The 24,583-nt window shown below is 41.5% G+C and overlaps 1 protein-coding gene across 1 annotated transcript in view; it reads left to right on the top strand.

Moving 5' to 3' along the window:
• The first annotated feature begins 23,913 nt into the window (after positions 1-23,913).
• Positions 23,914-24,583, top strand: part of ABLIM3 (actin binding LIM protein family member 3) — a 140,957-nt gene continuing 140,287 nt past the window's right edge. The window contains exons 1-2 of the mRNA XM_049785177.1: positions 23,914-24,040; positions 24,329-24,442. Of these exons, the coding sequence (XP_049641134.1) occupies positions 24,430-24,442 (13 nt within the window). The 5' untranslated portion in view covers positions 23,914-24,040; positions 24,329-24,429. The remainder of the gene's footprint in view (positions 24,041-24,328; positions 24,443-24,583) is intronic.

The raw sequence follows: 24,583 nt of genomic DNA, 5'->3' as shown, positions 1-24,583 counted from the left end.
CAAACCGCAGTTCATCCTAGGGTAGCGCGCGCAAGGCAGACGCCCTACGCTTGTGCTACCTCTCTGGTCCCTTTTGTCCCATTTTTATCTTACTCATTTTTTATTTAATGCTGCTTGGTCAGAAAATAATCTTGTTATTTTCTCAGGGTTTTTGTGGGTTTTTTTGTTTTGTTTTGTTTTGTTTGTTTGTTTGTTTTTGGTTTTTGGGCCACACCCAGCGTTGCTCAGGGGTTACTCCTGGCTGTCTGCTCAGAAATAGCTCCTGGCAGGCACGGGGGACCATATAGGACACCGGGATTCGAACCAACCACCTTTGGTCCTGAATTGGCTGCTTGCAAGGCAAACGCCACTGTGCTATCTCTCCGGGCCCTTCTCAGTGTTTATAACTTTGTGGAGATTAGCTTTGTAGCTCAAATATGACCAAAATGTTTTATGTGAATTTGAAAAATATCTGTTTTTCTATTTCTAATTTTATTGCACAGTACATATAAATTAAAAAAAGTTTATTGATTGTGTCCTTCACATCTTCTACCACAAATAGCTTGATAGCATCCTCAGTATATTTTGTGAGGGACCTCCCAAACAGTGCTTAGGAGGACTGCTGACCACTGCCAGTAACATTCAACTAACCTACACAGCAGTTCAGAGCAAGAGTCCAAGGGTGAGGGGCTGGTTGGGCCCTGCAGAGCCAATAAAACATGATATACCCAACGATGCTCAGGAGGTTGTGTGGTGCTTGGGATTGAACCTGGCTCAGACACTTGTTCTGCATGAGCCCTAGCTATTGCACTCACTTCAATCCAGTCCTTACCTCAGTACTTTTAAGTTTCTTCAGTGTCCTGTATTTCTTTTTTCAGGTGTCATAAAATCAAAACTACAGATATCTAGCCACAGAATTTCATAATATATCAAAGTAAAACTGATATAATAAAAAAGGTAGACACATATTCACAATTAGATGTGAAAACATCCACACTATTTAATAGAGTAAGACAATTTTTAAAAATTACAAAAGAATAAAAGAACAGAAAAAGAAATTCATACTCATCATCAATATTTATTGTCCCTAAAATATGCTTTTATCATTGAGGATTGCAAACTTTTATGTTTCTAAGGATCAGGCAGGTAAGTAAATAAGTAGCATTAACTAGTGACATTCAGCCTTAAAGGAGCTCAGGGAAACTAAAAGAAAATGTACAATCCTGGGGCTGAACCAGTAGTACAGTAGAGAGGGTGATTGTCTTGCATTCTGCCAACCCAGGTTCAATCCCCAGTATCCTGTGTGGTTCCAAAAGCACCACCAGAAGTAACCCCTGAGACTCCTCAGTGAGGCACATCAGTAAATAAAAAAAAAAAAAAGGTACAACCCTGATACAAGATTTGATATGGCCACTCTAATGAGAAAGACCCTGCTCAGGTGATAGAATGAGAAAGATGATGCAGGGGCCAGAGCGGCGGCACAAGTGGTAGGGTGTTTGTCTTGCATCCAGTAATCTAGGACAGACCGCAGTTCGATCCCCCGGTGTCCCATGTGGTCCCCCAAGCCAGGAGCGATTTCTGAGCACATAGCCAGGAATAAACCCCTGAGCATCACTGGGTGTGGTCCAAAAATAAATAAAGAAAAATAAAAAAGAAAAGAAAAAGAAACATGATGCATGGAAACCAGAAAACTAACACTGCCAAGTAAAATATTTGTATTTTTTCTCTCTCACTCCTTAGTAATTGACTGTGAAATCAAAAGTATTTCATCTCACCATTGGTTTTTGAATGTTTTTCCCACCTATAAATCAGTAAAATTCAACATGTTTATGCTATTGCCTTTCTAAAATAATCAAAATTTTGGGGCGAAGTGATAGCACAGATTTAGAGCATTTGCCTTTTATTCTAAGGCTAAGCTTATGTCTATTCTGTTCTTTAAGGTGTGTTCCTTGCAGGCAGCAAATATCAGATTTTTGTTTTCTGATCCAACCCTTTGTGTCTTTTGATGTGGGAGTTTAGAACATTAACACTTAAGGAAATTATAGACAGAGAGGGTGGTTGTATCATTGTATTGTGTAGGGTTGTTCTTGGGTGTTTGGATTGTGTAATTTATCTTTGAGTAGTTCATTTAGAGATGTTTGGTTAGCACAAATAGTGCAAGTTCTTTTTTTGTTTGTTTTGTTTTTGTTTTGTTTTTGTTTTTGGGCCACACCTAGCGGTGCTCAGGGCTTACTCCTGGCTGTCTGCTCAGAAATAGCTCCTGGCAGGCACGGGGAATCATATGGGATACCGGGATTTGAACCAACCACCTTTGGTCCTGGATCGGCTGCTTGCAAGGCAAACACCACTGTGCTATCTCTCCGGGCCCACAAGTTCTTTTTTGTCTGAAAATGGTTTTAGTCTTCCCTCCCATATGAATGAGAGTTTTGCTGGGTAGTGGACTCTAGGTTGGAAATTTCTTTCATTCAGTAGTGTAAATATGTTATTCCACTGTCTTCTTGCTTGAATCATTTTAAATGGGAGATCTAGTTTGATTCTTACGTTCCTTCGTTTGTACTTGAGATTTTTTTTCTCTTATTGCTTTAAAGAATGCATCTTTCTCTTTGTTTTTAGCCATTTGAATTACTATATGTCTTGGTGTTGGCCTACTAGGGTCTGTTTTATTGGGAACTCTTTTTTGCCTCCTGGATTTGTACAGGTGTCTCTTTCCAGAGGGTTGGAAAATTTTCTGCTATTATTTCCCTTACTACTTGTTCTTCCCCTATCCCTTTTTCCTCCCCTTCTGGTAATAATTTATAATTCATAAATTATTTCATTTTTCTTTGTTCTTTTTATGGTAATAATTTACAATTCATAAATTATTTCTTTTGTCTGTTCATCAAGTACCTCACATTATCTTCCAACTTTTTGTCTCTCATTTCTTTGTTAACTTCTTTGTTGCTGCTGGCTTGTATTTTGTCCTCAAGTTCATCCGTGCGATTCTCTATGTGTGTAATTCTGCTATTGTGGCTTGCTAGTATGTCTTTTCGTTCCCTCAGTTCCATATTTATGGACTCTCTAATTTTCTGATAGAGTTCTTCTTGGATTTGGATGAACTTTTAGCCTCTGGATTTCTTAATTTCTTTAGTTAGTGATTCTTTGAAATCCATTGCTAGGACATTAAATGCTGATTTTATGTCCTCATCTATAAAGTTTGTACGTTTTGGAGGAGTTAGAAATCTATTAGGATTTCTCTATATATCCCCAGCTACCAGTGTCTTCCTTAGTTTACCCATTGTTCTTCGCATAGGATGGGTTCGGGTACTGGGTTTTCAGGCTTGTTTTTGTTAACGGTCTGTTTGGTTGTGTAGGAGGTAGTTGGAGGTAGATCTATTTTAGGGCTTATTTTCTAGGGGCTCACGTGTTTACCCAAGTATGGTAGAGGTGTTAGAGTCTAGTTAATTAGGTTTTGGGGTTATGTATTTTCAACAGGGAGAAAAGAGTTGGCCCTGCTCTGCCTACGACTGTCTGGTGTAGTCTTAAGTGTCATCGGGGTTTGTAGGGCAGTGACATTACGATCTGGGTGTGTCTGTACAGCCTAGTGGTGGTGGAGACACAGTGATGGCATTGCCCGAGTGATCTTTCCTATGTGTGTCTGGCAAGATCAGATTTCTCCTATCTGTTCCTTGGTTCCACACTCACTCTCTCCTCAGAGCTGTAGGAACCAGGCACTGAGATGGTGTCTTCTGCGTGATTCCTCCCTGCCTTCCTGGGCAAATTTGGTTACTGTCTGTTCCCTGGTTGCTACACTCACTCTCTTCCTAGAGCTTTAGGGTAGCATATGAATTTTTTAATTTCTCAGAGCTTGTGTGTGTGTTTGACTGTACATATATTTGTGTGTGCATATATTTCAGCGTGTTTATGTGCATGTGCTTGAGTGCCTTTGTTTTTGTGCATGTTTGAGTGCATATGTGTACATGCATATGTGTAAGTGCATGATGAATCCCCACTCCTAATTCTGAAGGGTCTCAGTACTGTCCCTGCCTCTGGAATAGGCAGGGCCAAAAGAGGCAGAGATACATCCAGTGAGCTAAATGGATCTCAGGGTCATCAACAGGATAAAACCTCAAATCTTACCAGAAAGCCCATAAGGAAATGCACCCAAGTTAAGCTAGATTCAGTCCTCCACTAAGCATCAAGATTTCTCCAGGTTGCATTTCTCTCCTCTTGTTCCTATGGGCTGGCATCTCAAGTAGACTTGAGTTTTAACAATTACTGTTGCAGCTGGCTTTGTCCGATTATGTCAGAAAATTTCTAGGTAAATGGGTGCATGACTGGTGAATAATGAAGAAATAAGGCATCACACAAGGTTATGTGGGATTATAAGGTGTTCTGATTTTAATATGAAGTATCACGGGTATAAATGGGGGATTTTGCCAGTCACAGGTATAAAAAGAATGCTCACATTTGTTTCTTTACAAAGTACATCTTGTTGATGGAGGCTTGATCTACAAAACAATTCACCTGGCTTTAGGTGGGCAGACCTGATGAATAGATACATTTCAAATAAGAGCCCAGAGTTAAAAAGAGGTGAATTTTAACATCTCAAAGCAGTTCCTGTCCAGCTAGTCCCTGGATGTCAATACTGATATAGATTAGGGGATTTTGCAAGGAACTGGGTTTTCCTATCAAGCTTCCTATTTCTGAGGGAAGAGGTTTTTGTATTAGGGGCAAATAAAAGAGAAAAACTTATCTGAAAGAGATGCGAATCTATACCTGGTGAAAGTTTTCTCAATAGCCCAATGCTCTACCCTAGCCAAAAATTTTGGATGTTGATTCTGAGGTAAAAATTAGTTAGCAAGTATTCAAAGTCCTTTAAAGATGTCTCAAAAGTAGAACATTCCTTCATGTTTAAAACTGCAAGGGTATTTAGAAGAGAATGAGGAATAAAGGTTGTTTTTAAGTGCTGAGTCTTTTTGGTGCTGAGTCTTCCAAGTAAAGAGAAATTTAATCAAAGCTATATTTGCCTTGATAAATCCTTATGTTGGGAAGTAAAAAGCTCAAATATATACACACTTAATACAGAAGGCTGGAGATTCATATTTAGGCCAAATAAGTGTTACTAAGCATAAGAAATATCACCTTGGCTATCAAAAATCTTGGTCAGCCATCTACACTGAGAGTTACTTTACTTGCTTAGGAACACAATATGGAACTACATTGAATAATTGTGATATTTTGTTTCAATATATCTATTGTAGTAATCTACATGAAGGTCTCTGTCTAAGCTTTTCCTAGTGTTACTGGCCAGTTTCAGAGATGGCCTAGAGCACTTCTACAGTTCCTCTTTCATTCCATTTCTTTCTTTCTCTCTTACCCAACAGAGCTCTGAATCCCATCCCACCCTGGTCTAGCTTACTGCTCTAAAGACTTTGGTCAAGCAAAGACACATGTCCTTCTGCACCAGCACTCCATGTGTTCTGTTGGACACAGGTAGGTTTCAGAGGCACTGGTCAGTGGCAGATGGTGCTAGGAACTTCTCTAAAGCTGCCAGCTTCTGGAAATGTAGCCACAGTGGAAGAATAGTGTGACATAAAAACTCTGCTTCTAAAACATGCCTCTACTTATTTCTCAATCACTTGGACAGGGGTTCTGGTTGGTTGGTTGGTTGGTTGGTTGGTTGGTTGGTTGGTTGGTTTTGTTTTGTTTTTAGCCAACATGCAGACTTTTCCCAGTTAACCCTACTCAGTAGTGCAAGGTGTTTCTAAAGAGAATACCTCTGGAAAACTTTTATGTCCAACCAAAATGATTCTGACATTGCTTTAGTAGCTCCTTCCCCAGAAATGAGACCATAAACGAGGCTATATATAAGCATCCTAGGTCACTGCCCTCCACTCTTTAATGAGTTTCCTACCCAAGTTCACCAAACTCACCAGCAGGGGGCAGCACAGGCAAACAGCAGAGAGATCACATCCATATCCTCCCTGGCCTTCAGGACACTGGCCTGTCCCTGAGCCCTAATGTGGTGTTTACTGCCATGTACCATGAGCCTCCCACTTTAATGTTCAAACAAATCACAGAGGAATCTTGTTAAACTGACTAAAATGCTGGCTCTAGAAAATCTGAAATAATACTGAAGTCCTAAACCAGGGTCTAAGTTTCTGCAATTACTAGTAAGTTATGTGAAGAGGGGCAGGGGTTTCCAAACTAAGCAAGATGCTTAGTGATATGTGATTGTGCCTCAAGTATGAATTTGGCTCCCGGCCCCCTCCCCATTTTCCTCTTTCTCATAGAAACTGAAAGTAAATTGCAGGCCCAGCTTGGCCCTTGGTTCTTCTGTGGAACCCTTTACTCAAAATGCGATACTGAATCAAAGGCTGCATTTTTCTCTTCATTGCTTTCTTTTTGCTCTCCACACAAGTTTAAGCTTTGGCATCTTACTGATGTCCTTCTATCTGTTGGCAGACTGTCTGTCGCAAGGGCTGCCTTCAGCAGCCTGTGGGCTTGCGGAAGAGCCCTGGCATTTGTTCCAGAACATCCCACTTGTGAGTGTGGAGTTTGAGGCAGGGAGGCAAGCAGAGAAAGGCGAGGCAGGCTGCCTTCCAGATCCAAAGTTAGAAACCCAGAGTCTGCTTCTTTTGAGGAGGGAGCTGAGCAGCTGGCCTGGATTTGTAGACTGGAGACCAAAGCATAGTAGTCTCCTGTTCCCGAAAGCTTGCAGTATGCAGAACTTACTGCTACTAACTTCATACACATCATTTAACTTTAGTTTTTCTAAATGTCTAAGCTCAAGATGGGGAAAGCTAAGATCTGGACCCAGGCTTTCTGATGCTCAACTATAGTCTTCCCATGAGCTGTGCTGGTACATGTAGGGGACACAATACTGTGTATGCCCTGGAAAAGTCTAGCTGTGCTACAATAAGGGGGAGATAAATTGTAGCCAGTCCTGATCAAAATTTTTAGTAAATATTTCAAAAGGACAACACATCAGATTTAAACAATGATTATGTTAGAGCTAGTCAGGTATTATTCAATTCTTTAATAAACACAGTAATTAGATGTGTCAGAATATGTGTATGCTTTGCTGCCACAATTTGTGCCTTTATGGCATTTATGACTGACTGCTTACCAGTGGAGGAAATAAACATTTAATATATATATAACCTGCCCAATTCTATCCAATTTGGGTAGCAGAACTGACTTTCAAATCCAATCTGAGGATCCCTAGCTATAATGTTTATATCTGTACAATATGAATATCTGTCTAGATATCTTCTCTTTTATGCCAATGAAATATTAAAATAATCAAGAAGTAAGTTGTCAGAAATAGGTATCAATATCAGATTGAGCAGATCAATCTAGTCTCCAGTTTTGTTATTTTATGGTTATAAGGTAGCTGTAATGTGTTACCATAAAGTTGAGCTACATACAGGTCCCAGACAGAAGAGCCCTGCCATAGATTCTGGCCAAGCTGAGATAAGCACGAAAGAAGGAATGGAAGGAAGGAAGGAAGGAAGGAAGGAAGGAAGGAGGAAGGAAGGAAGGAAGGAAGGAAGGAAGGAAGGAAGGAAGGAAGGAAGGAAGGAAGGAAGGAAGGAGGAAGGAAGGAAGGAAGGAAGGAAGAGAAGAAGAAGAAGAAAGAATAAGAAGAAAGAAAGAAAGAAAAGAAAGAAAGAAAGAAAGAAAGAAAGAAAGAAAGAAAGAAAGAAAAAAGAAAGAAAGAAAAGAAAGAAAAAGAAAGAAAGAAAAGAAGAAAGAAAGAAAGAAAAGAAAGAAAGAAGAAAGAAAGAAAAGAAAGAAGAAGAAGAAAGAAAGAAAGAAAGAAAAGAAAGAAAGAAAGAAAAGAAGAAAGAAAGAAAGAAAGAAGAAAGAAAGAAAGAAAGAAAGAAAGAAAGAGAAAAAAGAAAGAAAGAAAGAAAGAAAGAAAGAAAAGAAAGAAAAGAAAGAAAGAGAAAGAAAGAAAGAAAGAAAAAAGAAAGAAAGAAAGAAAGAAAGAAAAAAGAAGAAAGAAAGAAGAAGAAAGAAAGAGAAGAAAAGGAATATAAAGAAGAGAAATAAATTATACTTTTGACATGATGCCAATAGCTAATGGCCCCTAAGCTTCTTATATCTGATTACTGAGACGTAAATACTGTCTTTATCCTCCTAGAGCTAATACTATTATTATCAGTTAAATCCTTTCAAGACTTTGGAGGTGGGGAACTGGGTCTACATCCAAAGGTGCTGGAAGGGTACAACTCACTGTGTGCTTAAGGATTGCTCCTGGAGGTGCTCAGAAGTTCATGCAGTGCTAGGGATTGACCCAGGGCTTCTCTTAAGCTTTGCATGTGCTCCCCCCACCCCCACAGAGCCAGTTCTTAGGCTCTCCAGACTGTTTCTTTAGCTTTAAAATGAATGTGTATCTCCTCCTAGAAAAGGCCACTGTGATTTTTATGGTACAATTCTAATCAATTGTACATGGTGATTTCGCAACTGGCTTTTGCTCTCTGCCAGTCAACAGATCTTGAACAGTTTTCCAGGCAACTCATAAACACCCACCTCATTTGGCTAACCATTGTGATACAGTTGATTGCTGCATCATTTCATCACAGATATGCCACAATTTATCTCTCTATGAATCTTTCTATGAATCTCTCTAACCAGGGGTCCTCAAACTTTTTAAACAGGGGGCCAGTTCACTGTCCCTCAGACCATTGGAGGGTCTGACTATAGTAAAAACAAAACTTATGAACAAATTCTTTTTTTTTTTTTGGTTTTTTGGGCCACACCCGTTTGATGCTTAGGGGTTACTTCTGGCTACGTGCTCAGAAATTGCCCCTGGCTTGGGGGGACCATATGGGATGCCGGAGGATCAAACCATGGTCCTTTCCTTAGCTAGCTCTTGCAAGGCAGACACCTTACCTCTAGCGCCACCTCGCCGGCCCCTATGAACGAATTCTTATGCACACTGCATATATCTTATTTTGCAATGAAGAAACAAAACAGATACAAATACAATATGTGGCCCATGGGCCATAGTTTGAGGACCACTGCAAGCCATTTCCATTTTTCTATGTATCACAAAATAACATTGCTTTGAGTGTTTGGCCCCTCATGAGCGCCGTTCTATGGCAGAAGGAGAACAATGAAATTCCTTGAGGGAAACGGAACCCATCATGAAATATCTAAGCACCTTATGAGCCCCAGAAATGTTTCTTTCTTGTTAGGGATCTGGTCATTAGTGAATAATACTAGCTAATAATTGATAAAGAATGCCCATCTGGAACCCTGAAGAAGTAGAAATTTGGTTTTGATGAACTCGAAGAAACCTATGCTTCTGGCATTGAGTCTGCAAAGGCCAAGCTCCCTTCAAGAGGGTGCAAGGGTCATGAAGAAGGATTGTAGGCTGCCATTGGATGGGAGGCTTGTTGATAATGGGCCAAATAGCTAGTGGACACATAATACTAACTTCCACTTGGCCCTTTTCTCATTCTTCCTGAATTCCGGGGGATCAGATGTCACATCGATCCTCTGAAAATTTGATGTAAATTCTGGAGCTTGAATTGTTGGTTTATAATAAAAAACGAAGGGAAAATTATCACCATCACTTTGCAAAGACCTTAGTTTACAAAGCACCTAGTTTCTCATCTCTCATCCCTGAAATAACCATGAGACAGACACAAAAAAATTATCATTAGAAGATCTTTATTACAATGGATAATGAAAGCTATTATTCCCAGCAGCTGAGTAGCTTGAGAAAAAAAATTAATTGATAGCCCAACATCATAGAACCAAGCATAAAGGTAAACCTAGAATCCAGGTCTCCTGATTCTCATTGATGGCTTCTCAAACAAGGCAATAATGCACTTGCCAACGCATGGTTTTGGAGATGCCTACAATCACTCATAACAAGGAGAGCCAAGCACTGAGTAAAGGAGAAGGAAAGTCAATCTTGGGAAAAGATAGAAGGGAATTCATTTCGGTGAACTCTAGAAAGAGATGAGTAAGTTCTTGTTGCCAAGAGAATTTGACTCCACCCTTCAATTAAAGTTACTCTCAGGAATGCTTCAGCTAGTTGGTCAGGGAAGGCTTCTCTAGGGAGGTGGCAATTAAGCTAAGACCAAGAATGAGGGAGTTCCAGCTTTGCAGAGAAAAGGGAGAGGTCAATCTAAGGTGGAGCACACAGCTGGTGCCAAGTCCCAGAGATGGACACCTCCACTAGCAATCCAGAAAATCCCTCTGTGCAGGAACCAAAGGAGGGGGGGCATGGTGCATCCAGCTGCCCTACTGTGGACCCCTGCTGGTTTCCAGCAGATGCAACTTAGGGATTCTTGGGGATCACCCCACTGTGTTTGGAAGTACAGCAGGAGGTACCTCAAGCAGCACAGTAGGTTGAAAAGAAATTATTGATGAATGGTGTGTTAGACTCCTTTGAATCTGTTGAGTGGGAGGGTAGGAGTGAAGGCCCCTGAGAATCCACCTAATCATAAATTAGCTGAATCTGGCTCTGAGATCTCCCAGATTTCCATTCAAAGCTGACTCTCCAGGTCCTGATTTCTCCTGATAGGAGATAATCTGGAAGTAAATTCTCTGCTGCATATAAAACATAGGTCCACTTGTATGCATTACCCTAAATACGGACCATCTATATTTTTCTGAAATCTTTTCTTCTTTAATCATATGTCATGAGTCTTCCTCTATAACTCGATGGCGAACCGATGGCACTTGTGCCCATGGTGGCACGAGAAGGCCTTGCAGCCGGCACGCAAGAAGGTCCGCAATTAAGATATGCGGCGCGGGGGCCGGAGAGATAGCATGGAGTTAAGGTGTTTGCCTTGCATGCAGAAGGTGGTTGGTTCGAATCCCGGCATCCCATATGGTCCCCGAGCCTGCCAGGAGCGATTTCTAAGCATAGAGCCAGGATTAACCCCTGAGCGCTGCCGGGTGTGACCCAAAAACAAAAACAAACAAAAGATATGCGACGCGGCAGGAGGCGAGTGTGCCGGAGTCTGCTTTGCAGCTCACCTGGCAACAGGGCCGGACTGGCAATTGGGAGGATTGGGCATTGTGCAGTTTGGGCAGTTTGGGCAATTGGGCTCAAAAAGGTTAGCCATCACTGCATGACTACACCAGATGTTTCGTGTTGATAACAATTGCACATTCTTTTTTAATAGGGAAAGTCTTGATGGGATATTCCAGGGTCCAGCTATGGCCAACAACCAGCACCAGCTCAAAAACACCTCTTCCCTTCTTTCTGCATAAGGAATCTTGTACTGGATGAGAATGGGTGCGATGGAGTAGTCCTGGGGAGGTGGGCAAGGGCAAGTTGATGAGAGTAGGGACTTGAGGGATGGAAATGAATAAAAAGACAAAGGCAAATCAAAGAAAAACTTGAGGGGTTGGTATTGTGCTAGTCAGCACTAGCAATAAAGAGGCAGAGTAGGAAAGAGAGCTAGAGAGGACCGCAGAGAGTAAAGATGGGGACATCAGAAGAGTTGGAACTGTTTTCACAATAAAGCATGGTGAGGGCACAAGGGAAGCAACCTGGGTGAAGCTGCCCTAACTCTGCTTCCCTTTCCTCTTGAAGAAGGTGGAAATTTTGACCTGGATAAATTTGCCACCTGGTTTCTGACACCCAGAAGCTTTGCCTTTTGCCTTTTGTCCAAAAAGAGACTTGTTTATCTCCATTCTGGAGTTTCAAACTTCAAAACAAGCTATCAAACAAAGGAGTCATCCTGAAATCTGCTCTCTGCACCACTTGGGCTGCCAAGACCAGCCAAGATCTGCCCTCCCTGATCACTTTCACAGCGGGGTCCACCTCCCCCCCCCAACCCCCCACCCCCGCTTCCTCTAAGGCCTTCCGCCACCTTCCATTGTTGTGCACATCCTCATATGAAAAGCTTTTGCAGCTACTCTTAGCCCTTTTTTTCTTATCCTTATATTACACATGGAAAATAAGGTTGTTTGCCCAGAGCAGCTATTTGTGGCCTTCGATGATCTAACGCTCTCAGTGGTCCCTCAAAAGAGCAGGGTTCATTGACACCCAGCTGGTCAGTTTACCTCCTGGTAGTTAGAAAATTCTGAGGTTCTGAAAAAATCACGTTTTCATAACCAGCATTCTACGGCAAGTTCCATAGATCTACAGAAGTAGAAAATGACAGGGCTATCTTACTGTCTGTTTAAGTAAGAGATGACACCAATAATTAGCATTCAGCAAGTCTTCACTTGTTATGTATCAGAGTATCATAATATGCACATTTCATCAGTAAGTACTATGTAATACCCATTTTAAAGACAAGGAACGTGAAGTTATATTGTCTAAGGTTACACACACACACACACACACACACACACAAACACACACACACACACACACACACACACTAGTGACAGAGATGAAACTGAGAATGAGCCAAACTAAAAAGCTAAAAACAGTTCCTGCACTTTTCACCAACTCATCATGGGTTTGTTGGCTTAACACTTGACCTAGTTAATTATTGTCGATACCTCACTGCCACCACCACCCCCCGCCCAGTTCTTGTCAGTCTGTTCACCTCCATACCTCCAGTAGTGATCACAAGGCCAAGACCTCAAGCAAGGCCAAGAAGAGACAGCTGAGTGAGTGAATGAATGAATGAATGCTGGCCTTTTTTTTTTTTTAAATTTTATTGAAACCATTGTGATTTACAAAGTCCTTCATAGTTGGATTTCAGATATACAGTGAATTAGATCCATTTCCCCACCAGTGTAGATCTCCCTTAACCAATGTTCTCAAAAATACATCCTATATGACCACCCTTTGCCCCTGGCCTGCCAGTGTAACAGCCCCATTTTAATTTTAGAGTGGTATAATTTAGGTCTCTTGATTCTATTGTTGACTTTGGCTTGGACATTTAGTTCTGTCCTTTTTTTCTCCACCAATGCACTTGAGACCACTTGACCCCTAACTCCTTCCTTTCTTCTTTTTCTTCTTAATTTTATAGAAAAATGCCTATCTAAAAGATAAAAAGAGGGAGGTGGTGGCAGTTTTTTTTTTGTTTGTGTATGTGTTTGTTTTTTTTTTGTTCTTTAAATAATTTTTATTGTGACCAAAGTGAAATACAAATCTTTCACACTAACAGTAATATTTAAGGTACATGGTGACAATAAATCAGGGCCATTCCCACCACCAGTGTTGTCTTCCCTCCACCCCTATTCCCAGCATGCATCCCATGTCTCCCTCTCTTGCCACCCCCTCTTTGCTAGTGTTAACTCCTCCTCTCTGTGTATAACTTGTTGTAGATTGGGCATTGATACCGTTGTCATTGACTATGGGTTTGGTGTTTGAGTCTGATCATTTTTTATTCCCACTCAATGTTTGTATGACTGGTCTTGGTACCCTCCATTTCCCCCCTCAATTCATGCAGTAGAACAAGATGATTCGTGTTATGTGGTTCTGTTGGGGGAAAAAAACAACTCGGAGGATTCTTCTAGAGTTTATAAATACCAATTTAAAAGAAGAAAGGGAAAAAAATCAGCATCTACAAAAAATAAAGCACCCAACTGGTAAAAACAACCACCATCATATAATAACCACAAGAATGAAAGTAAATAAAAAAATTAAAATAATAAAAAGAAGAGGAAAAATATAAAAGAGAAGAAAAAGAAAAAATAAATAGTAAGAAAAAAAGAAAAGAAAAAAACACACAAAAAAGTAGGAAGGAGGGCTGGTCTGGCAAGGCTTTGTGTTTCTTTTCTTTTTAAATTAAAATCTTTATTTAAACAACTTGATTACAAACATGATTGTGGTTGGGTTTCAGTCATGTAAAGAACAATCCCCTTCACCAGTGCAACATTCCCATCACCAATGTCCCAAATCTCCCTCCTCCCCACCCCATCCCCACCTGTACTCTAGACACTTTCTACTTCTCTCATTCATTCACATTGTTATGATAGTTCGCAATGTAGTTATTTCTCTAACTGCACTCATCACTTTTTTTTTTTTGCATAGGCACAGTAAGTATTGGGGAAATTAGAAAGGGAATTCCCTTGGCCAATGAGATACAGGGTTTCTCTGCCCTTGAAGCATACTACCATGGAAACTACCACAGGCTCCACGCATGCTCATTTTCACACCCCAAGGTCTTTTCATGGTGCTAGGAAACTTTCTGCTCAGTGTAGATGATAAAATCAGGCTTCTGTAGCTAGAGAGATCTTGGTATTTGCATAGGTTATAGGACGAAGGCTAGGATAGAGTCTTTACTCCATCCCTGTTGTTATAATCAGTCTTCTGTAATTAGTGGTCTTGGTTTTTTTCTCAGATCCTTGGACAAAGCCTAGGATAGAGTCTTTCAGTATGGTTTGAGAAGTTCTGATTAGTTGCAGTTGTCAAAGTCAGACCTCTGGAATTAGAGATCTTGGTTTTTGTACAAATCCTAGGCAGAAGCCTAGGCTGGGATCTTTCCTTTTGATCCCATTCTAGGTTCTGCCCAATCATGGTTGTCAAAGTCAGTCTTCTGTAGTTCGCAATCTTGGTTTTTGTACAGAGCAAAGGATGACATGTCTTCTGATTTCATCATACTGTTAGGTGATGAGCTAGGGTAACCCTCTCTTAGATCAAGTTATTGCCATTTCCTTGTGTCAGAATGTCATATCAAAACTGGTGCAAGTTGGTGCCAGAGCAGTATTAGGAATTTCCCAGTAAGAAGTTTGATTCCTGGTGCTGTTGCTGGGAAATGTGTTGGTTCTACATCTGGTATCTGGGGTTTGGGGTTTGATGGTCACTGTGTTTTCTTTTGGGGGGTTGTTTGTTTGCATAGGCATGGCAAAAGTTAGGGGAAATTAAAGGAAAAACCTTTGGCTTAAAAGCATGCTACCCATGAAGCATCCTACCATATGAGCAACTACAGGCTCTATGCAGTAGTTTTAATATCAATTAAAGAGTCCTAGTGTTGGTGTGGGGATGGTGAGGCCTTTCTCAGCTAGGCCAGGCTCCTACAACCCTGATGGCTCTGATGGCAGGTCTGAAGGTTTCAGAGTGATGGTGGAGAAACTCACAAAAGCAGTCAGATGAAGTTCCAGGAGTCCAGCCAGCTTTCTTTTCACAGTCCTATTCTAACTGCAGTGGACATTTCTCACATGGTTTCTATGCTAGCCTTTTCCAAGCAGATGCTTCTTTGGTTCCTTCTCTGGCTACTCTCTGCCTCTGTCTCCCTTAGTGCTCTTCAGGCTTTGTTGCTGACTCTTTGCTGCTTCTTTGCTGATTTTCTTTGCTGATTTCCTTGTTGATTCTTTTTACTGATTCTCCCTTTTCTCTCTACTCTCCTCCTCCCCTCTCTTTCCACCCATTCCAATGTGGGTGATTCTGATCATACAGGTGGGATAAATAAGACGTCAAGGGAGTGGGTACCTAAACATGCATGCTAAGTTGACTACCCCAGAAGTCTTTCTCTGTGAGATTCAGGAAAAGTTCTCCTCAGCCATGGTTGTAGCATTCAGGCTTTTGTAATTAGAGATCTGGATTTTTTCACATGTCCTATGTCAAAGTCAGGGTTCACAGAGTATCTTCTGTGATTTAATCTCTAGATGGCGAGGCAGGAAAACCCATCTGAAAGCAAGTTGTTGCTGTTTTTCAAGTCATCAGGATGCCATAAAATCTACTATGGAGCAAATCAGTGCCAGGACAGCATTAGGGTCTTTCCCAGTGTGAATTTGATTTCTGGTTCTGGTGCAGAAAATTGTGCCAGTTCCAAAGATGGGGTCCAAGGTTCAGGGTAAATGGCCAATATCTAATCAACTGTAGCCTAGCTCAAGTTACCATGACAGGTAACAGGGTGAAAGGCCCCTTGCTATACAAAATTTAGGAGTTTCTATCCCTATATAGATAAGAACTTCCTTCTATACCTAAGGTTTCCCCCCCATTTTAATGTGCCTATGTAAAAAGAAACAATGCCACATGCTAACTACTGGTACATATGGGGGAAAAATAACAAGCTAAACAAATCCATATAAATTGGTTCTACATGAACTCAGAACCAAGAGAAACTTACCTATTAGAGATTTCCTACTCTACAAAAATAGGGATGGGGAAAACTACATCTACATAAGAAAATACACAATAATAATTATACCTATTAAGGAACTACATCTAAGAAAATATACAAATGGAAATATCATATCCCCTTTAAAGTCTTCTGAAATAGTCTGGGGTAGGGGGAATAAAATTCAGAGCACAGCTTCAGCCTGCGACATGGTCCTTGAGGAGTCTTGTATATTGTGGATTTTACCGTAGATTTCATATTGTGGATTTATTTGTGGATCCACAGCAGTCATGAATCATGAAATGTCCTTAGTTAAGGGTCTCTCAAAAACTGAATTCTCTAGCAAACTACAATCCACAGTGAAGAGAGGGTGGGAGAAAAGGCCCACAGAGAACAAATCAGCAGCAGTGGCAGAGATGCTTTCTTCCCCTTGACCAAGTCAAGGCAGGCTGGAAACTGTCCTTTCGCTTCTAGAGCCATCTGGCAGCTGGTTGGGATGGAGGAGGTAGGACTTCCAGTTCCTGAGGAGATAGAACTGAGGGAAAAAAGAGTTAAATAGGAAGAAATAACAGATCAGGGGTGAGAGAGTGAAAGGATAGAAAAGGATTTGTAAAGTAATAAGCAAGTGAGTAGAAAAAGGAGGGGATTATATATAATAAGGGGAAAGGACTTTATACAACATAGAAAGGCATTATATACAATACATACATTAGATATAGAGGGTCCATCACACATACACTCACATGCATAGATAGACAGACATTAAAGATCGATCCATAGGTTGCAGTTGAAAAACTGACCCAATTGTGGAATGTCACAGAGCACTTAAAAAAATATAAATGAGATGGAAAAAAATTTTTTTTTGGTTTTTGGGGTCACACTCAGCAGGGCTCAGGAGTTACTCCTGGCTCTATGCTCAGAAATTGCTCCTGGCAGGCTTGGGGAACCATATGGGACACGGGGATTGGAACCACTGTCCTTCTGTGTCTAAGGCAAAACGCCTTACCGCTATGCTATCTCTCCAGCCCCGGAAAAAAATTTAATTCCTAGGCAATCATCATTGGTGAGGGTAAACTTTGCTAAAGAAAGGCTTCTTGGGGTTAGATTAAGCCTAGAGCGGTCTTAAAATAATCATAATTTCAAGTCTAGAATACAAATCAATCTGTTATGAGCACTGTAAAAGTAGACTACACCATGAAGTATTGTATACTGGGTCTTGAGCTTCCAGTTTACTTGTCTGAAAGCAAAAGGAAAACATGGCAATAGAATATAATAGGAGACTAGCTTGAATTGAAAGATAAATTGCAATAACTACTCAATGATGAGCACCATAGTAAGAAGTCTGTTGCATGCAGGTGCCTATTTCAATAGTATCTGAGGACATAAACTTAGATCATATTAGCAGACATAATCAAATAGAAAACAAATAGATTAGAATATTTGTCAAGACATAATGAACACTGCATATGGAGTCTAATATAGCACTGAAATGCAAAACTAGGGGTGATCAACCTATCTCTCCAAGAACCACTGTGAACAAAAAGATTCAAGTAGTTATTATAGACATATTAAAATTAAGCATTCTTAAAGTGAGCACTGTAGTGGGAGTCCCATAGCTTCCAAACACATTCTGCACCTGTTTCTGTGGATAAAATGCATTAAAACATTATTATAGGCATCTATAAAGTGCAGTTGACTGAACATCTGCTCAATCTAAACAGCTGTATCCCATTGCTGCAGGCCCCTTTGAAGTACAAAAGAGAATATAAGTTTTCATGTTTCTCCTTTTCCACTTAGTTTCTTTCCTTCCTCCTTGCTATATTCCTGGAGCCAATGGTGTTCAATAAAACTACCATTTAGACCATTGTGTTTCTTCATGCAACTATTCTAATTACCACATATAAGTGACAACCAATCTCTATTTCTTCTTCTTCTTCTTCTTCTTCTTCTTCTTCTTCTTCTTCTTCTTCTTCTTCTTCTTCTTCTTCTTCTTCTTCTTCTTCCTCTTCTTCTTCTTCTTCTTTTTCTTCTTCTTCTTCTTCATATCTTCTTCTTCTTCTTTTTCTTCTTCTTCTTCTTCATATCCTTCTAGTTAATGTAATATCTTCTAGTTCCATCCATGTTGCTGCAATTGCATGATAGGACCATTCCTTACAGCTATGTAGTATTCCATTTTGTATATGCACCACATCTTTATGATCCACTCATCTGTTGTTGGACATCCAGGTTGATTTCAAATCTTAGCTGTTGTACTGAATGCTGTAATGAATAGCACTGTGCATACATTCTTTTGGATGAATGTTTTTCAGTCCTGGGGATAGATACCCAAAAGAGGATTGCTGGGTCATATGGCAGCTCAATTTTAAATTTACTGAGCACCCTCCATATTGTTTTCCATATGAGTTGGATCAGGCAGCATTCCCACAAGCAGTGGAGGAGAGTTTCCTTTCTCACCACATCCCTGCCAACAAAGATTGTTCACAGTATTTTTGATTAGGTGCTGTCCTCACTGGTCTAAGATGTTTTTCTTACTGTTGTCTTGATTTGGGTTTTCCTAATGATAAGTGATGATGAACAGTTTTTATGTGTCTGTTGGCCATATGTTAGTCTTCCTCAGAGAAGTGTTCATTCATTTCCTCTCCCCATTTCTTGATTTATTTTTTTTTTTGTGGAGTTAACCTTTTTTTTGTTTGTTTGTTTTTTTGTTTTTTTGGGTCACACCAGGCAGTGCTTAGGGGTTACTCCTGGCTCTACACTCAGAAATCGCTCTGGCAGTCTCAGGGAACCATATGGAATGCTGGGATTCTAACCACCATCCTTCCACATGCTAGGCAAATGCCTTACCTCCATGCTGTCTCTCCAGCTCTGTGGAGTTAACCTTTGTGAGTCCTTTGTATTTCCTAGATATCAAACTTTTATCTGATGTGTTGGGTTGCAAACATTTCTCCCAATCAGTTAGCTGTCTTCTAATTTTAGCACATGTTCCTTTTGCCATACAAAAACTTCTTAGTTTCATGTAGTCCCATTTATTTAGCAATAGCTCTTGCCATTAGCATCCTATCATCAAAGACTTCTAAGTCTTGGAGTGTTCTGCTTATGTTTTCCTCGATGAACTTTATAGATTCAGATCTAATCTCAAGGCCTTTATCCACTTTAAATTGACTTTTTTTTTTGTAAGATGTGAGATATGGATTGATCGTTAATTTCTTACATGTGGTTCTCCAATTGTTCCAACACCATTTGTTGAAGAGACTGACTTTGTTCCATTTCAGTTTTTGACTCCTTTTTCAAAGATTACTTGCCCACATACTTGGGGCTTGTCACTGGATATTATATTATGACCCATTGGTCTGAAAGTCTGTCTTTGTTCCAATACCATGCTGCTTTGATCACTATGGCTTTGTAGTAGAGCTTCAAATTAGTTAATGAGATGCTTCCCAGTTTCTTGTTTTTCAATATTTATTTGGCTATCCTAAGTCTTTTTTGGTTCCATATGAACTTAATAATTCAGTGTTCTAAGTCCTTGAAGAGTGTTTTCTGAATTTGAATCTATGTAGCAGTTTAGGTAAGATGGATATTTTGATGATATTTATTCTTCCAATCCATGATGTTCTTCCATTTCTTAGGTTTTCTTCAATTTCTTTCTAAAGTGTTTTTAAGTTTTCTTGTTTTTTTAAATTCTCTTGTTATGTTGATTTCTAGGTACCTGATAGTTTTGGAACCTATTTTAAATAGGATAGACTCTTTGATCTCTTTCTTCTCTGAGTCTTATTTGTATAAGGAATGCAACTATCTTTTGTGTATTGACTTTGTAGCCGGCCAGTGCTGTATTGATTTATTGTTTTTAGGAGCTTTTCTATGGGCTTGTTAGGGTCATCGATGTATATCATCATATTATCTGCAAATATAGTTTTACTTCCTCTTTTCTGATTTGAATTTCTTTGATTTCCTTCTCTTGTCTGATTACTATTGCTAGGATGTCCAATCTATGTTGAACAAGAGTGGATCAGCCTTGCCTAGTGTCTGACCTGAGTGGAAATGCTTTCAGTTTTTTGCCATTAAGAAGAATGTTGGCTTGGGCCTGGAGAGATAGCACAGTGGTGTTTGCCTTGCAAGCAGCCGGTCCAGGACCAAAGGTGATTGGTTCGAATCCCGGTGTCCCTGTGCCTGCCAGGAGCTATTTCTGAGCAGACAGCCAGAAGTAACCCCTGAGCACTGCCAGGTGTGGCCCAAAACAAAACAAAACAAAAACAAAAACAAAACAAAACAAAAAAAAGAATAATGTTGGCTGTGGGATTTTTATAGATAGCTGTTACTATCTTCAGAAGGTTCTTCCACACCTACATTATAAATGGTTTTCATCATCAAATGGTTGTTGGATTTTGGCAATTGATTGATATGATCATATGGTTTTTATCGTTCCTTTTACTGAATGGTGTATGATATTGATTTGCATATATTGAACTATTCTTGCATCCTTGGGATAAAAACTACTTTGTCATATATAATCTTTTTTTATGTTTTGGTGGGTTAGGTTTGCTAAGATTTTGTTAAGGATTTTTGCAACTATGTTCATTAGTGAGAGTGGTCTGTACTTTTCTTTCTTGGTGGTGTCTTTGTAAGCTTTGGGAATGACCAGAATATTAGCTTCATAAGAGGAATTAGGGAGGATTTCCATCTTTTGGATGTTTTGAAAGAGTTTAAGGATTAATGGTTGAAACTCCTTTCTGAATGTTTGATAAAAACTGTGGCGTTCCATGGTGTAACTCTGAATGTATGATAAAATTCACCCCATAAACCCATCTGGTCCTGGACTTTTTATTCTGGGGAGTTTCTTAATCTTTGTTTCAATTTCTTACTGTGATTGGCCTGTTTATGCTTCTGCTTCTCCTCATTCAGGTATTGGGAAATGATATTTTTCCAGAAATCTGTCCATTTCTTCTAGGTTCTTTAGCTTAACTGAGTACAGTTTATTCATAATAAGCTTTCATGATGTCTTAGATTTCTTGAGGATCTGTTGTAATCTCTCCCCTTTCATTTCTGATACAATTTACTTGAGTATTTTCCCTTTTTTTTCTTGTGAGTCTTGCCTAGTGGTTTGTCTATATTTTGTTTATTTTTTCAAAAAAGCAGCTCCTGGTCTTGTCAATTCTTTGTATTGTTTCTTAGTTTGTTTGTTTCTATATTGTTGATTTCTGCTATTTTTTTTCTTCTGCTTGTGTTTGGGTTCCTCTGCTGTTGGTTTTCCAAATATTTAAGGTGGCCCCTTTAGTCTGTTGATTTCGTCTTTTTATCCCTTCCTTATGTAGACCTGTAATGCTATGAGTTTCCCATAGTTATTGATTTTGCTATATCCCATATATTTTTGCCAATTTGATTCTGCGTTATCATTTATCTCAAGGAATTTCTATTTCTTCTTTGATTTCCTCTTTGATACAGGTGTTGTTGAGCAGCATGTTGTTTAGTCTTCAAGTGTTAGCTTTTATCCACATCATTCTTTTTACAATCAATCTTAATCTCTGTGACATTGTAGTCTGATAGGGTGCTTGGTATAATTCTTATATTTGTAACTTTATGTAAATTAGACTTGTGTCCTAAATGTGATCTAACCTAGAGAAGTTACCTTACGTACTTGAGAAGAATGTATATTCAGCTTTTTGAGATGGAAGGCCCTATATACATCCATTAGTCCCTAGTTTTTCTAGTTTCTAATTTAGGACTCTATGTCTTTGCTAGTGTTTTGCATAGTAATCTGTCTAGTAGTATAGTGGTGTGTTGATATCTTCCATTGCTATCACGTTTTTATCCATATGTGGTCTCTAGGTTTGTGAGCAAACCGCCTTACATATTTTTTCTTGCTATACATTTAGTTATTAAATGTTAATCAAGAGATGGTACTTCTTGGTCCCCCTGATCAATAAGAAGTGTCCATCTTTGTCTCTAAGTACTTTCTCGAGGTTGAATGCAATTTGTTCCGATATAAGTATGGCTGCCCAGCCTTTTTGTTTTGTTTTTTTGTTTGTTTTCCAGTGGCTTGTATATTTGTTTTCATCCTTTCACTCTAGGCCTTGTGTCTATCTTGAACTTTTAAGTGTGTTTTTTACAGGCAGCAGATGGCTGGGTTTTGTTTCCTGATCCAACCACTACTCTGTTCCTTTTGAAGTGGGAGTTTATTCCATTGACATTTAAGGAAAAATAGTAATAGAAAGGGCTGTTGTGCCATTATATTGTGTAAAGTTGAGTGGGAAAAAGACAACACCCTAATAAATTATCAAAATGCATTTTAGTTTTTCTAAAGATTCCTTCATCACCATTCTACTTCCAAGTCATGAGCCCTATTATTCCTCTTCACCTGTTTTAAAGCAGAAATGGGCTTTGAGATCATCACTGGCACACTGAAGCATTTACACACAGGGCCAATGTAGGAGGAAGATGATGAAGTCTGGTTCTGCCAGGAGATGCTGTATGTCCCAGAGCAGGTGGCTCAGCCTCTCTGAAACCCATTTCCTTGTGCATTGGTTGAACATGTTAGGAATTTTTTTATTTTGCACATACTTAATAAGAGTCATTGGACAGATGAAATCCTGTGTTCATTCAGGCTCTTGCTTCAATAACCATGAATTAGGTTGAGAAGGTGACAGGGCAAGGAACTGGGGTCATGTGTAGCCTCACCCATGGAACAAATCATGACTCTCCAAACTCAGAATGCAGGTTTCTATTCCTACAAGAACTAATGAAAACTCTGATGGACAAGAGATGTTGATCCTTCAAAAACCGGGTGACCCAGTAGGACTGAGTCAAGGTAGCCACACCCCTGCATTTGTCTCAGGTGGGGTTTCCTGGAACACCTGCTCTATGATACTAACACTGTACTAGATCCAGTAAAGGTCCTCAGTCTTCTGACAGCAAATGTTAATTGATACCCTACTACTGTTAGGGATACTGTTCCGGTATTGGGGAATTGGGGAGTTGTGGTGAACTGTCCTGACAAAACCTGTACTTGAGGGAGCTGACCTGAGAGAGAGAGAGAGAGAGAGAGAGAGAGAGAGAGAGGAGGAGAGAGAGAGAGAGAGAGAGAGAGTCGGTGGTGAGTGAATCCAAGACACAGGCAAGGGGGGGCATGATGACATGAAGGAAGCCCTCATGCCTCCTCCACTTTAGGTAGAGGCCTTTGGTTGGTTCTCATATTGCCTTCTAATTAGATTGTCTCGTTTGGTTCCTTTGGTTTACATGCTAAAAAGCTATTTCCCCATTACCTCCTCATCTGGCTTTTCATCCTCCCTTTGGGGTTGGGGCTTGTTTTCTCCCAATAAAGGCTGCTCTGGAGGCCTGGTGTTGGTGGCGGCTTAGGTCTAGGCTCGTGGTTCTACCTGTGGGGAAGCGACTGGCTTGTGGATGATCAGCTTGCGGTGTGAGTTTCTGACCTGATATTCCTTCCCAACCGTGTGTGGATGATGTCCTGCGTGGGAATTGCTACCGGACTCTTGTAGGTCTCTTGTCCTACCTGGGCAGGGGGGCATGGGGATCCCTCTCCATCTCTGGGGGACTGTGGAAAACCAGACCCACCGTGTGGGTCACTATTCACCATACCCAGCCACCTTTTCACTACACTGTGTGTGCCCAGCCGCCACCTTCTTCTGCCCTGGAAAACCAGGGAGGAGGAACGTGGATTTGGGAGTGGTCATATGGGGTGACCCCTAGTGAGGTGGCCAGGAAAAAGGGGGAACTGGATTTGAACTCTCCCAGGGCGTGGTGGCCTTCTCTACGGGTCCCAGGTCTCAGTAGCCCAGCTGACCAGGGGGGACACGCGCCCAAGCACAGGCCCCCGCTGGCCGCACCCGGAGGTCCCGCCCTTCCCTGCAGGCGCCCCCACGAGCGTGGGGCGGGCGGGGCGGCTGCTGGGCGGCGCGTGGGCCAGTCGGTGGCAGCAGCGAGCGGCCGCGCCCCCCGCGTCCCCCGGAGCTCGCCCGCGTCCTGCATGGCGAGCTCGTCCTTGCAGCCTGGCCGGCCCGGGCAGGGGAAGCGCGGAGCCCCCGCAGGCCGCCGAGGGGGCAGGATGCACGCGTCCGGCCGGGGGCCCAGAGGTGGGTGCCGGGCGCCCCCGGGCTCGCTCGGCTCTGCTGGGGGGCGGGCGGAGACGCCCCGCGCGGCCCCCGCCCCGCCTCCCGGGGTCCACACCCCCCTGTGTGCTCCGGGGGCCGAGAGTCGGGGTGCCGCGAGCGGGGGTGGCTGCCCGGGCTCCCGAGCTCCATCCCGGGCTTCCCTGGCACCCGGGGCCCCCCCTCCGCCCCGCCAGCCCTCACCTGCCCTGCCAGGCTGGAGCACCTGAGGATACAGAGCTGCCATTGGACTGACTCCCTTTGCACCCCCAGGTGATGGATGAGTGAGGCCGGAGAGCAGGAGATCGGGGAGCGGCCGGGGCCTCCAGACGCACGAAGGGACCGGACCGGTGCAGAGGGGCAGAGGCATCACCATGAACACGAGCAGTAAGTTGGGGCCCTCCTGGCGTCCTCGCCACGGGCACCGGTGTGGGAGGGAGAGGAGGTGCACGAGCTGTGCCCGGCTGCCAGCTAGAGGAGAGAAGCCTGGCGCCCGGTAGACAGACCCAGGGCCTCCAGGCCCTTTGG

The sequence above is a fragment of the Suncus etruscus genome, chromosome 12 (genome assembly GCF_024139225.1).
Source record: "Suncus etruscus isolate mSunEtr1 chromosome 12, mSunEtr1.pri.cur, whole genome shotgun sequence".
Lineage (NCBI taxonomy): Eukaryota > Metazoa > Chordata > Mammalia > Eulipotyphla > Soricidae > Suncus > Suncus etruscus.
The sequence above is the reverse complement of the archived record's forward strand: the minus strand, read 5'-3'. Positions and strand labels throughout refer to the sequence as shown.